General features: G+C 36.3%; 1 protein-coding gene across 1 annotated transcript in view; it reads right to left on the reverse strand.

Moving 5' to 3' along the window:
- Positions 1-7,812, reverse strand: part of LOC149541607 (serine/threonine-protein kinase/endoribonuclease IRE1b-like) — a 56,085-nt gene extending 48,273 nt beyond the window's left edge. Inside the window, exon 1 of the mRNA XM_089796790.1 lies at positions 7,535-7,812. Coding sequence (XP_089652916.1) covers positions 7,535-7,770 — 236 coding nt within the window. The 5' untranslated portion in view covers positions 7,771-7,812. The remainder of the gene's footprint in view (positions 1-7,534) is intronic.
- Positions 7,813-15,293: the final 7,481 nt, after the last annotated feature.

Consider the following 15,293-nt stretch of genomic DNA (forward strand, 5'->3'; position numbering starts at 1 on the left):
TCTTCATGATGGTGGTGTACCACACACGAGTACGTACGCATACAATTGTTGGGTGACTTGCGAGGCCCAATCTTTCATGGTACTTCCAGAAGTTATGATCATTGGGGTTGGGTTGGGAATTTGCATGCCTACGGGCACTCATCATTGGATGAGCATGGGTAGGGTAAGGTAGGGTAGCATATGGAGGGGGTTTCTATCTCGCAGCCCAGCAATCATGGTGCCATGGGTTGGCAAAGGGAGCTTTATATAAGTGCTAACTAGATAAAACATTGGGTGGTAATAAAACTTAAGATAATGAAAAATGTTTTTAGCTTGAGCCTTCCATTGAGGGAGTTGAATCCGCACGATCCGAGCTTGGGCTTGTCGATGTCGAGCGACTCTCCACGATGTCAGCCCCTACTTAGTAGCCCATTGAGTGTCTAACCAAGACCTATAGTTTATGCATTGTCTCTGTCTTGGTTTCAGTCATCATACTGCCTAGGGTGTGTGATAGCCATGGATGTTTTCTGTGTGTGTTTGTGGTTGGATAATTATCTCCATCAGCACGGCGAGTGTGGACCTATGGGTGCCATGTGGTTGGGAGGCGTAGCTAACTATACCACTATTAGGGATTGGTGTATAGAGATGCTCTATTGTTCTAGCGCGACCGTTGCTGGATGTTTTCACTTGGTACTTTGGGTTTCGAAGTATGCTTTCTTGTGATTTATGCTTTCACTGGGATGCTTGCATATCATGTTTAGATGATGTTACTTATTGACGCAATTCTTTATTTTGATGATTAGCATATGATTGCTGATGTTATTTATATTTGTAGGATTATCTTATGCTTTACTTTTAGCATGTTAGATTTCCTTATGCTTATGATGTAGCATGTTTTCATAGTGACGTCCTTCTCATGATGGTACCGACGATCTGTTCGATAGCTTAGGATGTTACGCATGGGGGATGGCTAGGGCCTATGATGGTCTTATGATGCCATTATGGTTGGAAGGAACCGCGCACTTAGTTTGGTTGTTCTATTCATTGTGATGTTATTTTGTTCATTGCGATGTTATTTCTATTTATTGCGATATTGTTTTCAATACACTGCGATGTTTCCTTCTGTACTTTCCCTTTTTTGCTTGTTAGATGGTTAGATGTAGTTTTCGTTTTTCAATAGTGTGTTCAAGTGTTCACACATCGAATTGTGGATCCAATACTCCCCGGTGTGGAGGTTCTGAACTCAGTGATAACCCTTTTTGTTGTCCTTAAGTGTTTTCTTGCTTTTCCTAGGTGACCATGTGTCAGCATGGGGCGATATAATGTGTTGCACACCCATTAGGATTCTATCGTGCAATACTCGAAAGTATCGCACCCCTTAGGAAGAAATGTCGTGCGATAGTGGAAAGTATCACACCCTCTTTGGTGAAGTGTCATACGATACTAGTAGAGCATCGCACGCCCTTAAGAGTAGTGTCGCCCTATCCCTGAAAGTGTCGCCTTGCTTCTTTAGAAATGTCACATGATACTAGAAAGTATCGCCCAGTGCTGATTTAAAGTATCGCCTGGTATTTGCAAAAACCTGTCTAAGTGGATAGCGGGCACTTTTTGGTAAGACCCGAACTTTTCAAGAAGTGTTTAGGGTACCCTCTTAAGTGCCCTTCAATCCTTTGGTGTCGCATTTTGAATTCAGAATGTTTCGATTTGGATTCAGTTATGCGCCTTCCGTTGTCAGTCGTTCTGGTCAGTAGTGGTGTTTGGAGATTCGTTGGTGTCAGGATGTTTGGTTAGTCTTCCGTTGCAATCTTTGTGATCCTCGTATGTTGTTGTCGAGTGCATTCATACTTGTTTAAAAAAATTATCTTGGCTTATTTATCCTTGTTTCCAAGGATCTCCAAGTGGGGCATTACACAAGCCAACTCGGTTGAAGAAGGCAAAACGAATCCACCGAGCTAACTATAACAACAACTACCAAGTAGGTTTAAGGAAGTAACCAAGCACATACAATCCAAATCGAGCAAGATAACCAAACAACTCAGGATGCTCCTGATCAAACACCCAAGGTTGAAAGAAATGATTCTTTGAATCATGAAGGAATCACAACTGGAGCTAAATCGAACTAAAATTGAGAAATCCACCTAGCATCCTCAATAGGCCTGTTTTTCCGCTTTACCAAATACTTCATGTAATCTTTCTCTCTCGTGCTCTTGCCAACTATCTAGTTCAAAATCTGTTCAATCTTTTCCATCTGCATCTTAGGATAATCATTCAGTACAACTTCTTCATCAGATTCATGATACTAATATAAATCAGCAACATTGAATATAGGTGATATATCCATGTCATAAGGGAACTCAACTTCATAAACATTACCACTGTCAAATCTCATCAAGATCTTACAAGGACAAAACTTCTTCATCTTCAACCTGCTCTATGTGCCAATAGGAAATCTTCCTTTCTTCAAATGAATCATCACCTCATCACCAACTTCAAAAATCTTATGTCTCCTTGATCTATGTGTGTTATTCTTGTAATTCTGATTGCTTTTTTTCCAACTTATGTTTCACTTCCTCATGCAAAGACTTCATAACTACAGCGAATTCTTCTCCTTCCGCACTCCTCTTTTCCTCTCCAACAATATCCCTCAAATCTGATATATACCGCCTTGGTTGCATTCCTGTAAAAATCTCAAAAGGTGTTTTTCCAGTTCTCCTATTCACAGAATTATTATATGCAAACTTCATTTGTGTCAATACTAAATCCCAATTACTCAATTTATCTCCAACTAAGCATCTCAACAAATTACCCAAACTTCTATTTACAATTTATATCTAACCATCAATCTGCAGATGAAATGTAGAGCTAAACTTCAACTTGGTATCCAGCTTCTTCCACAAAGTCTTCTAGAAATAACCTACAAAGTTACTGTCTCAATCAGAGATGATGCTCCTCCATCATCCATGCAATCTGACAACCTCCTTAAAGAAAATACCTACAATATGCACAACATTTGTGTTTTCTTACATGGTATGAAATACGTCATCTTAAAATATCTATCCACAACAACAAATATAGAATCGTTCCCTCTTATTATCCTTAGTAGGCCAAGAACAATCAGAATCAATTTCATACAAAGCTTTCATCTCATCAAAACCAAGAACTTCAATCTTCATCTCGGTCAACAAAGATCTCATTTTGCTCAATGCATCTAGAACTCGGTTAGTGACTCCACTTTTATGCTTAATCACAAAGGTGAAATTCTGCAAATACTCAACCCACATCATATGCCTCTGGTTCAATTTATGTTGACTTCCCATTACTGTAACGCCTTATGATCAGTATACAACACAAACTCCCTAGGTACCAAATAATGTCTCCACTTCTTCAGAGCTTGAACAATAGCATAGAATTCTTGATCATACATAGAATACTTGTTTTAAGCATCATTCAATTTCTCACTAAAGAAAGCAACACGACTACCTTCTTAACTCAACACAGCTCCAATTGCGCTGCCACTTGAATCACATTCTACTTAAAACCCTTTGTTGAAATCAAGCAAAGCTAACACAAGCAATCCAACAACCTTTTGTTTCAAAGTCTCAAAACTCTTATCAGCTCCAAGTGTCCACTTGAATTATTTTTATCTCCTCACATTGTCTCAGTCGTAGCATGACAAATTGAACTGAAATTCCTAATAACACCCACATTTTCAAGTGAAGGCCACTCAAGAATTGCTTTAACTTTCTCAAGAACCATCTTCAAACCATTAGCAAAAATCACAAATCCCAAATATACAATTCCCTGTTTCATGAATGAACACTTTTTGAAATTGATCAATACCTATTCATGTTTCAATTTCTCTAACACTTGCGTAATATACAACAAATGTTCTACTCTAGTCTTACTAAGTATCAGAATATCATCAAGGTATACAATCAAAAACTTACCCAAGAATTTCTTCAAAACCTTATTCATCAACCTCATGGAAGTACTTGGTGCATTAGTGAAACCGAAAGGCATAACCAACCACTCACACAAACCTTCTTTTGTTTTAAAAGCAGTCTTCCATTCATCACCTTCTCTAATTCTAATATGATGATAGCCACTCTTCAAATCAATCTTAGTAAAATATCTTGCTCGACTTAAACAATCTATTATATCATCTATCCTCGACATAGGAAACCTATACTTCACTGTTATGTTATTGATTGCTCTAGAATCAACACACAACATGTACTGCACATGAACTCAAACTCTCTCTAATCAAATCTTTCTGCAACAACTCATGCCTTGCCTATTAAGCTCTTCATTCTCAATGGGTGTCAATCTATAGGGTGCTTTATTTGGCAAGCTAGCTCTAGGAATTAGGTCCATACACTGACATATACTTTTGACTTGTGGTAAACTATCAAGTACACTCTCTAAAATGATCTCCTTGTACTCGGTGAGCAACTCTTTCAACTTTTGTTGGAACTTGGTCAATACTGTCACTACTCAGATTATTAGGAATTACAACAAAGCAAACATTATGCCTCTTCACATCTTTGACAAACAGATTTCCATTCACCGAGCAAACCCTAACTGTTGTACAGTGATCCTCATTCAGTTTCTCTATCAAGGGCAACAACACTTGTTTCTTTCCATTAGCCTAAATGGTATATTGATTCAACCTTCCATTATGCAATGCTTGTCTATCATATTGCCAAGATCTACCCAAAAGAATATGACAACAATCCATAGGCATGATATCACACAGGACTTCATCATAATATTTCCCAATCTTAAATTTCACAAGCCATTGTTCACTTACCAATAACTTATGCTCATGTCAATCCAAGCAATATGATACAGTTTAGGATGCCTCAATCTCTGCAACAACAACTTATTAACCAACTCCTCTGATGCCAAGTTATCTGAACAGCCAGTGCCAATGATCACCTTGCAACATCTTCCTGCAATCTTGCATCTGGTCTTGAACAGACTTCTTAAAATAGGTTCCTCATCATCTTCCTCATTTCACATAGTTCTCCTCATCATCAAGTTCCTTCCATTTTCAAGTTCATTAGGTAGACTCAAAGATTCTTCTTGAGCCAAGGCATTTCTGCTACCACTCCCAGTCTTCTTCTCAGAGTGAGTACATTCAAAAACTTTGTGACCACCTTAAAACAAGTTCCTTGAAATCTTTCTCTACTATAACCACCTCAGTAAGAACTACCTCTTCCTCGATGTGAACTACCACCTTTCTATTCGGTCTTGCTCATTTTTCCCTTTATCTTGCATTGTACTATCAGATCTTCTATTTTCTCCATAAGATTTGCCTCTACCTCTCTAAAATCTTCCTCCTCTTCTCCTTGTCTTTGTTCATCCCTCTTTGTCAAAACCACTCTTCAGCTTTCGAGCCATACTAGTATGCTTCTTCCACACTATCCATTTTTACATAATTAACCTCATCTTGAATTGCAGTCCTCAATCCATTCAGGTATCTAGCAACTTTCTCAACCTCATCATCCACATGTCTAGATTTGATATCCAACTTACAAAACTCCTTAGCATAAGCCTTCATAGTCATGTCTTTCTGCCTCAAGTTTTGCATTCTCCTAAACAAATTAACCTGGTAATCTACATAGAGGAACTCATTCCTTAGTTTACCTATCATTTTCACCCAAGTTCCAATCTTCTCTTTTCCTTTCCTCTGCCTATCTATTTGTAAATGTTCCCACCAAAGTGAAGCAAGACCCTTCAACTTGGTGACTGTCATTTCCACTTTCCTATAATCAAGGGTTCTTTCATACTCAAAGAACTTCTCCATCTTAGAGATCCAATCAAGATCATAACCCTCTACAAATTATAGGTTAAAAATCAAATCTGCTACCCTACAACCAAACCAACTAGGGCTTTCCACAATCCCAAACTCCACAAGGATAAAACCTAAGCTCTAATACCACCTGACGGAAGGTAGGATGACATCTAAGGCCAACGGCTCACCCCGTTACCATGCAACCTCACAGAGACAACACAACAAAAGCAAAATAGCCAAGAGACAAAACTAGAAAGAGAGAAAACCACAAATCTATATTCATTCAGCAATTTACTGCAAATATGTCAGGCTATAAGGCCTTCCCAATTGCGACCAAATACAAAGATTCAATTACAGATAATATTCTTCATACATCATGTGCGATCCACGATTTCCTAACTCAGGACTCTAAGACTCCACACAAAAGCATTCCCCCAAAACCTAGGAGTCAACTCCCCCTTTATACTTGCCAAGATGGCTTACAGAAGATTCTAGATCTGCATTGGATAAAGCAACTAACCAAACTAGGTCAACACATTTCCCAATGACCAATCTCATACATTAAATTCAATCACAAATTAAATACATAGGTCGACTCTCAAAGAAGAACCAAACAAACAACTTGGTCAACAAAGGACCAAAGCATCACCGAATAGACTTTGACAAGCCACTGACCACGCTCGTTGAATGAAGCAAAGGATCACTCGGCGAACATGCGCACCAAGCCAAGTCAAGCAAACTCGGTGAAAGAAGGTAAAATGGATCCAGCAAGCCAACTACAACGACAGCTACAGAGCAAGTTCAAGGAAGTAACCAAACACATCTAGTCCAAACCGAACAGGATAACCAAACAACCCAAGATGTGCCTACATCAAGAATGGCCAATTTCATAGAGTCCAAATCCTCAATCTTTTCTTTGACCCTCCATCTGATTACATTTTCAGTCCTATTGTCCATTCAAGGCCACTTAAGGACATCAACATCTACATTGAATTGTGCACAACTCCTATCTTTTCCTTTAGTGTGTATCGAAAAAATTAAAAATAAAGGTAGCATTTAGGTCATAACCAAGCCAGAGATTACATCAATTTGGTATATAAGACTCCATTGCAAAAGGCTACAAGATAATTTATTTGACACTGACATTAGGTATATATTGTTCAAATTTTGAAGTTGAGGTTTGAACGCCATGATCAAGCTTAGGGAATAAACCTTAGAATGCAGATTCACTTGCTAGACAATAAAAATAAAAGTTGCTTTATGATTTTTCATTTAAAGCATTTCGGGTCTGTCTCCCAGCATGCTCAAACAAGGTTGCTGGATTGAAACCCTAGTTGACCAAGGTGTGACGAAAATTCCAGTGCGTGGGTAAAAACATCAGCATCGCTGTGAGGATGTTCACCGAGTTGTAGGCAGCCTCAGACCTTGTAATGATTTGATCTCGAGTTTCCTGCATACGAGTGAAAATCCCCATGTTTCATTTATTTCCATTTCGGACATGTTAAGTCTCTTCTATATCCTCTAGGCATTTACAACGCAATTATGAAAATCGTTCATCCTAATTAATGCAGATCTCAGGGGAAATGGAAAAACCATTTCCAGACTTTAGAATATAAAGCCTTTTAATATAAAAAGACGCGCGAAATTCATGTGAAGTTTAGTGACGTATAATTTTGCAGAGGGTCTCAAAACACCGCTTAAACATTAGAATTCCCAGAAAAAACCAAACAAGTTTAGATACAATTGCAGAAATCTTACAAGGGTTTGGAAGGGTGCAAAAAAGTTGCATCCGCAGGTAGATCTTCCTTTTTGGTGAGCTCTATTCCGTGTTCAACAATGGCAGGCACTACCTTCGACAGCTCAACATTTCGGTTAGCACTATTGTTGGTTGAACTTTCTTCTGCATCTTCAATTGTTACGGCATTTGCATAGGTGTTGATTTGCATCAAGACTACAAGGAAAATGGACACCCAGAAACTAAAATACGACGCCATTTAGCCTCCTCCGCGAGCTGCAGAATTATGCAGAAAAACAGCGGTTTGCCACGAGAAATAGGAATATATATAGACCTTCCGCAGCCAATGAGAGATAAAAAGAAATTTAGGAGACCCTGTAGCAGTAGCAGCTACCTTCCATGTTCCTCCTCCAATTGCTATGTCTATTTTGGGTTGCTTGCGTTCACGGTCATCCTGCTTCGGTATTTTAATCACAAGCAGTGTCGCGTGAAATTCTATTTACCGAACTCAGTATTTTAATCACAAACAGTGTCATGTGAAATGCTAATTTGATGCCGGCATAGACATTTGCTTAAGGGGCCATCTTTCTTCATTATTTTAAGTATATAGACTTAGACATTTGCTTAAGGGGCCATCTGGAATAGGTAAGTATATTTCCTCTTTCTAATAGATTAATTTACATACATTGTAGTTCTGAAGTAGTTAGAAGAGAAATTTTGCCTATAGCACCATGCTTCTTCAAAGGTTTTTTAATTAATTTTATTAAATGGTTACCTAATATCATCGAGGATTCAATTCAGTAGTTCAAATTTCTAAAATGGTTAATTGTTAAAAATATTCCAATGGAAATATTACATTCTCAAACTTTGGGTAGAATAGGATTGAATCTAGGAACTCTGATAGGAATAGAGGTGGACAAAAAGAACTATAGTAGAAGCAAAATACTAGTTAAGCTAAACTTAGATAACGAAGCAAATGGAGGCTTTAGAATTATAAAAAATAGATCAATTTATAATTTACGATATGAGAAATATGAAGGACGAATTAAAGAAATATCATTGGTCATTAATCCCTCATTAACAGATCTCTCAAAGCTTGAATTCAGACCCATAAAGAGAAACACAAATCTTAAGAAATTAATCAATGAATAGACTGCAATAAATGCTAAAAAACTTTTCAAAACCATCACAAGGGAAGGTGGTCAATTGAGCCAACACTGTAGAAAAGAATCCAGAATACAAAGTATGATCGTTCAAGTTTTATTTAGTAAACACATAGAAGAAGAAGAAATTCAAGATTATGAAAAAAAATAGGAAATTAGAGCACTGCACAGAATCTCCAAACACATAGAACCCAGGAATAGAAATTAAAGACAACGTTGACAATAGAGTAGAAGTTATGGATCAAAATTTGGAGAAGAGTCTAAGGCTTCTAGGCCATAAGCACGAGGAGGATATCTAAAAGGTCCAGATTTGTGATAAGTGTGCAGAACACAACATATTGATTAATTTCATAAGAGAGAACCTGAAAACATGCAATCAGCTTATAAATGAACTCATCCCAATCCACAATGATATTGTGGACCAGATAGAAATTTAGGAATAGGTACATAGCCTACATCAAGAAGATAGTAGGGAAGATATGGATAAAGGGAAAAAGGGTGGGGGGGGATATAACAGAGGAAGGAGTAAGCTATAGAAACCCTTTATCTCAAAATAATTAGTATACATTGTGTAGACTCCAAGAAAGAACAACGAATAAGAATTGGGAGAAATAAATAGGCAATGAAATAATCATGGAAACAGGCAAAGATCAGTCAACACCTGTCAAGGAGAATGAGGCACTTAATAGTCCAAGTTTTGGAGCTCCCACTGTGGTGGTAAATAAGGAACTAGATACTAACGAAGGAAAAGCAACCATAGATTAGAAAATCAGCAGTATACATAAGATCAAAGAATTAGAAAGGATAAACCCACTACAGTCCAACAAAAAATGTACGCAAGAGAAACCCAAAAAACTCAACAAGCAAAAATAAAAATTCTAGCAAACTCCGGAGAATGGAAGGAACATTTTTTCATTAGTAGGGAAGAATCTTCAAACCGTACCAACCACATCAAGCTCTAATTTTTCTCTACCACCGAACATAATAACTATTGATTCAGAATTCGCTCCAGTAAACATTCAATAGAAGAGATTTAATGAGGTATCTAGAGAAGTAGAAACCTTGTTAAATGAAATAAGGATCGACAACTTTGAGAATAAAAATAATACAAACAATAAGGAAAGATTCACAAATGAATTCTGGGAAGAATTCAGAGTATTTGATCAATTAGAAGGACATAATCCTAAAATAGAAAATGTGAATAGAAAAATGACTAAGGAAGAGTTAACAATGGAAAAGAAGGTGGCAGTCATTCAAGAGGGATTATTGGAAGAAGTCAGATTGGAAGAGCTAGAAAACAAGGGAGAAATAGGTTTACAAGCATAAACAAATAAAGAAAAACTAGGGATAGTCCAAACTACAAATGGGATCTCTGAACCTAGATGTGGGGAACCAGAGCAAAAAAAAAAAAAAAAGAGGCAAAAAATCTGTAGCAAAGTTAAGGGCAGAATTTGGGAAAGCAAAAAACTAGAGGAATATACAGGACACATTGAAAGGTGAGAAGGGGAAGACCCTTCCCAATGAACAATGAAGATAACAACGTGGAACGTTAGGGGACTAAACACCCCTAACAAGAAGCGCTTAGTAAAGCGCAATCTCACCTTATTTAATTCAGATCTGATAATGATATAGGAAACCAAACTAAGCAAGTAAGACGGTGAAAAACAAAACAAAAGACTTGGTTTCTAGAAGACTCTACTAAAAGAATCAGAGGGAGCCCACCTTAGGGGGAATAGGTTTGATTTTGGATTTGCAAAAGATAGAAGTGGAAGAAATGTTAGTAAACAAAAATTGGATTGGGGAAAGAGTCAAAAGTCATAAAGAAGACATACAGTTCATAATCATAAATGTATATGGTCTAGTGGAAACGACAGAGAAGAAATTGGTATGGAATGAAATCAGCAACTTCATCAACCACATTCAAGAAAAGAATATATGGGTAGGAGGATATTTCAATGCAATCCTAGACTTAAAAGAGAAAAGAGGAGGTTCACAATCAATAACACAAACCACGTTGGGTTTTAAAGAGTTAATTCAACAAGATAATCTCATATACAACCAACCCCACCCCCCCCCCCCCCCCCCCAACCCCACCATGAATGGTCAGTTCACTTAGTTCAATAGGAGAAAAAGGACTTTTGTTAGATAACAGAAAGATTGGATAGATTTATATTTAAAGAAAACATGCAAACCTTTAGCTTTACATTTCAATCTTTGATTCTACCCTATCCTAGCTCTGATCACCTCCCTATTAGTCTTGAAATCTCTAAACCCCTTAAACCAAATAGAAATTCATTCAAATGCGGTTTAAAAATGAAATATGTATGGAAAACATTAACAAAAGGTGGTTGGAAATAGAAGTGGAAGGGTCTAAAATGTTTTGTTTAGTCTCCAAACTTAATATTCTTAAACAGTATATCCTAAAATGGAAAAAAAAAAAAAAAAAAAAAAAAAAACACTTCAAAAATATATTTAAAGAAAACATAGAAATAGAAGAAGAATTTGAAAATCTAAATAAAGATGTCATCCAATAAAGAATGGACAATGATAAATTTGAGAAAGAAAAAGCACTTACACATAAACATGAAGACATTCTTAACAAAGAAGAAACATTTTGGAGACAAAAATCTTGAGAAACATGGCTTCAAGAAGGAGACTATAACACAAAATTCTTCCATAACAACACAAAAGGTAATAGAATTGTTAATAGAATATTGAAAAGCAAGAATAATATAGGTACTATAATTGAAGAATCATCACAAATAGCGAAAAAAATCTTTGTAAATTATTGCAGTGACATTTTAAACAACTATGAACATTCAAATCATATAAGAGAAAAGGTGTTGTTAGAATTGATACCAAAACTTATTACTAAAGAGGACAACAAGATGTTAAACAAAGCATTCACAAAAGAAGAAATTAAAAATGCCTTATTTAGTATGAATCTTGATAAATCCCCCAGACCTGATGGCTTTCAAGCGTTCTTTTTTTAGAAATGTTGGCATATATTAGGAGAGGACTTATGTGCAGCCATAGAAGCAACTAGAAACTTAGGTTTGCTATTGTCTAAAATCAATAATACTTTTATTTCACTTATGAAATCTGAACATTTGGAACCTGAAGACTTCTGTTCTATTGCTTTAATATTTTATCCAAAACAATAACAAATAGGATTAAGCAAGTTCTCCCCAAATTAAATAGTGAGAAGCAAATTGGCTTTATTCCTAATAGATCTACTTTGGACAGAATCATTATCATCCAAGAATTAACACACTCAATTCAAACCCATAAATCGGCATGCATGCTCATGAAGTTAGACATACAGAAAGCCTGTGACAAAGTAGTTTGGAGTTTCCTATGCAAAACATTAGAAGCCTTTGGTTTCTCTTGGTAATGGATTAATCTAATTTATAATTGAATATCAACAACAATTTTTTTTATTCTTATCAATGGAATCCCAAAGGGATTCTTCAATTCATCCAAAGGAATCAGACAAGGGGACTCCATTTCACCTTTTCTCTTCATCATTATGGCAAAATCCTTTGGATAGCCATAAAAATGACTCAACCAGAAAATGAGATTTGTGAAATATCCATTATAGAAGAGGTCAACAATGTCACATGACAACAATTTTTTGATGACACAATAACAATAGGGATCAGTAGCCTAGATGAAGCAAGAAAGTATAAAGAAATCATAGCTACATATATGAGAGCATCAAGACAAAAGGTAAATAAGGATTAATCTAAAATTTTCTTCTTAAACACCAAAATAAGTTTAGAAAATAGCATTTTTCACATTATGGGATATAAGAAAGGTAACTTCCCTTGCAAGTATTTAGGAATACAGATAGATAAAGGATCTAGGAATGGAAAAACTTGGGAGTCCATTTTAGAAAAACTTGATAAGAAAACTAATAACTAGAAAAGCATATGGTTCACTAAGGCTGGATAGGTAACCAAGATCAAATTTGTTTTATCATCAATTCCTTCTTACCACATTTCATGCCTTCTACTTTTGAATGGTGTTAAGAATAAAATAAACAAGAAGTTTAGGGATTTATTCTGGAAAGGGACAAAAGAAAAGAAAAAAACAAGAATTAATCAAATGGGACAATATTTGTAAACCCGAGAATCTAGGAGACTTAGGAATTAAAAATCTCAGTTGGTAGAATGAAGCCTTCGGAGCCAAATTGGTATGGAGAATGTACACAAATAAAGATGATAAATGGGCAAAAATATTATATAATAAATTTCTTAACACCAACGACCCCACATCTCTTTTTCACATGATTAATCCCCCACAATGATCGAATACCTAAAACTTCATATTACATTGCAGACCTCTTATCACTAATTTTTTAACATGGGTTACTGGTAGAAGGGAAGAAGCATTATTCTGGGATGATTCTTGGGAAGGACTTCCCAAGCTCGGCTCTGACCCTCTCCCTAAGACCGTCAAACTTAAATTGACTAATCAATGGAGAAAATTTGTTAAAACTACAAATATAGAGAAATCATTAATCAAACAAAAATATGGAGATGGAAGACGATGGGAAACACTAAACTTGCAAATCAAGAAAAATATAGTTCAAATAGTATATTGATCAAAGTCTGGTCAAATAAATAGATTGTTGTGATAAATTAATATAGGAGGCCTTGAAGGAAGGAACATACAAGGTTAAACTAGGATACGAGCTGATCATCAACTCACAAAGATGGGAGAAAATAGAGATCCCTCTTGCTCTTTGTTGGGACCTTGCATGCCTACCCAAAATAGGGATATTCTTATGGGTAGCATCTTGAAATAGAATCCTTACAGTGGATTGGTTCACCAAAATGGGTTTTGAAGGTCCTTTGAGATGCCCTCTCTGCAAAAAGGCTTCAAAGATGGTAGATCATCTTGTCTACCAGTGCAACTTTGCTAAATCAAGTTGGAACTAGTTATGCAAGAAACTAAACTAGTCTATAGCTCTTTTGTTCAACCTTTGGGAAAACCTTAAAGGCTGGCCAAAAGATGGATGATCTAAAATTTATAATAATTTTTGGAAAGTCTCACCATCTGTCATATGATGGGAGATCTAGAAGGAAAGAAACAGGAGAATCTTTAGTAATGAGGATACGTAGCTTAAATCTTTCCTAAACAAAATAGAGTCTAGTATCATAGAAGTTATGAATAATAACCTAAGAAATCACACCAACGAAGGAGTGTTCTCATAATGGGATGCACTCATGGAAAGGAACTGGAAAAATCTAATCAACCCACCCAAGGTTTATACCAAAACTAACAAACTTACCTGAGAGAATTGCAAATGACTACCCTCGCCAATAGGCTAGGCTAAGGTAAATTTTGATGGTGCTTCGAGGGGCAACCTAGGGATTACCAGCCTAGGTTGCTATATCACCTTCTCAGACAAGTGGATCCTTAAATGGGCTAAACCACTAGGGTGATTAACTAATAACCTAGCTAAATTAGAAGCACTCTCAGAAGGGCTTTGACTTAGCTTGGAATTAGGATATATAAACTAATAATAGAAGGAGATTCACAAATCATTATTAATGCTCTCCAAAAAAGAGGCACCCCAAATTGGAGTTTAAATTCAAAACTTGAAATAGTATTAAACATAGTCGACAAATTTGCAGAGACTAGATTTCAACATATATATAGGGAAGACAAAAAAATAGTAGATTTTCTAGCAAACTCAGGTGTTGATGGTCAAAATTACACCGTTTATAATTTCATAGGGTCACCACTTGTGCCATAATTGGAAACATGCAAACTTACCGAATTCTTAAAATCTTTTAGATAGATAGTATTGTGGATCAATCGTCTAGTTAGGACAACCAATATTCAATTATTACCTTTGGCATTTAAGTTAGGAAGCACTTAATCATGAAAAATTGAGGCTTCCTCTTCATAATTTGTCAATATCCTTTCACAGGCTCCTCAGATTTCTACTTTTTAAATTTTTGTACCCCACCTCTTGTAAGCTCTCGGATGAGGGACAATGCATATGATTAAGGATGATTTGATGCAAGGATTAATTAAGGAAATCCTGTTCAAAGATTTTTTGTGTTTTTGACACGAACTCCCTTAGAGCAGGTACCACTTCATGATGAGGCTCTTTCTATTTAAGTACCATTTAGGGTGATCTGTAAACTCATTAATGCTAGTTTAGTGTCTTGTTAGGCTTAGTTAGTGGTTTTGCACATTTTTGATATCAGGTTTTAGGATGGACATGTCAATCATGATGAAGCTTGGTCTCAGAGAGATGAAACTTTTGGGGGAAATATTTGTTAGGATTAGAATGCTAGTCAAATATAAGGGCCCTCTGGTCCATTATGCCATCAAGATCATTGTGGGTGAGGAATTGTCTACTCTTGTTGATAGGCCTAAACATAACTCTAACATTGTAAATATGTTCATAGCTACCATCCTACACATCGATAGGGACCATATGGATCTTAAGGATTTTTGTAAGTATGTTTATAAGGCTCCTTTTCTCTATGAATTGGATGATGTCTTAGGAAATATTGATAATGATCTCTGCATCCCTAAAAGAAGTGAGTTTAATAACTGGGACAAGCCAATTGAGGTCTTTCATATTTTAATCTTTCAT

Source organism: Cupressus sempervirens, chromosome 8 (assembly GCF_028749045.1).
Source record: "Cupressus sempervirens isolate cs-2001-9-10 chromosome 8, ASM2874904v1, whole genome shotgun sequence".
NCBI lineage: Eukaryota > Viridiplantae > Streptophyta > Pinopsida > Cupressales > Cupressaceae > Cupressus > Cupressus sempervirens.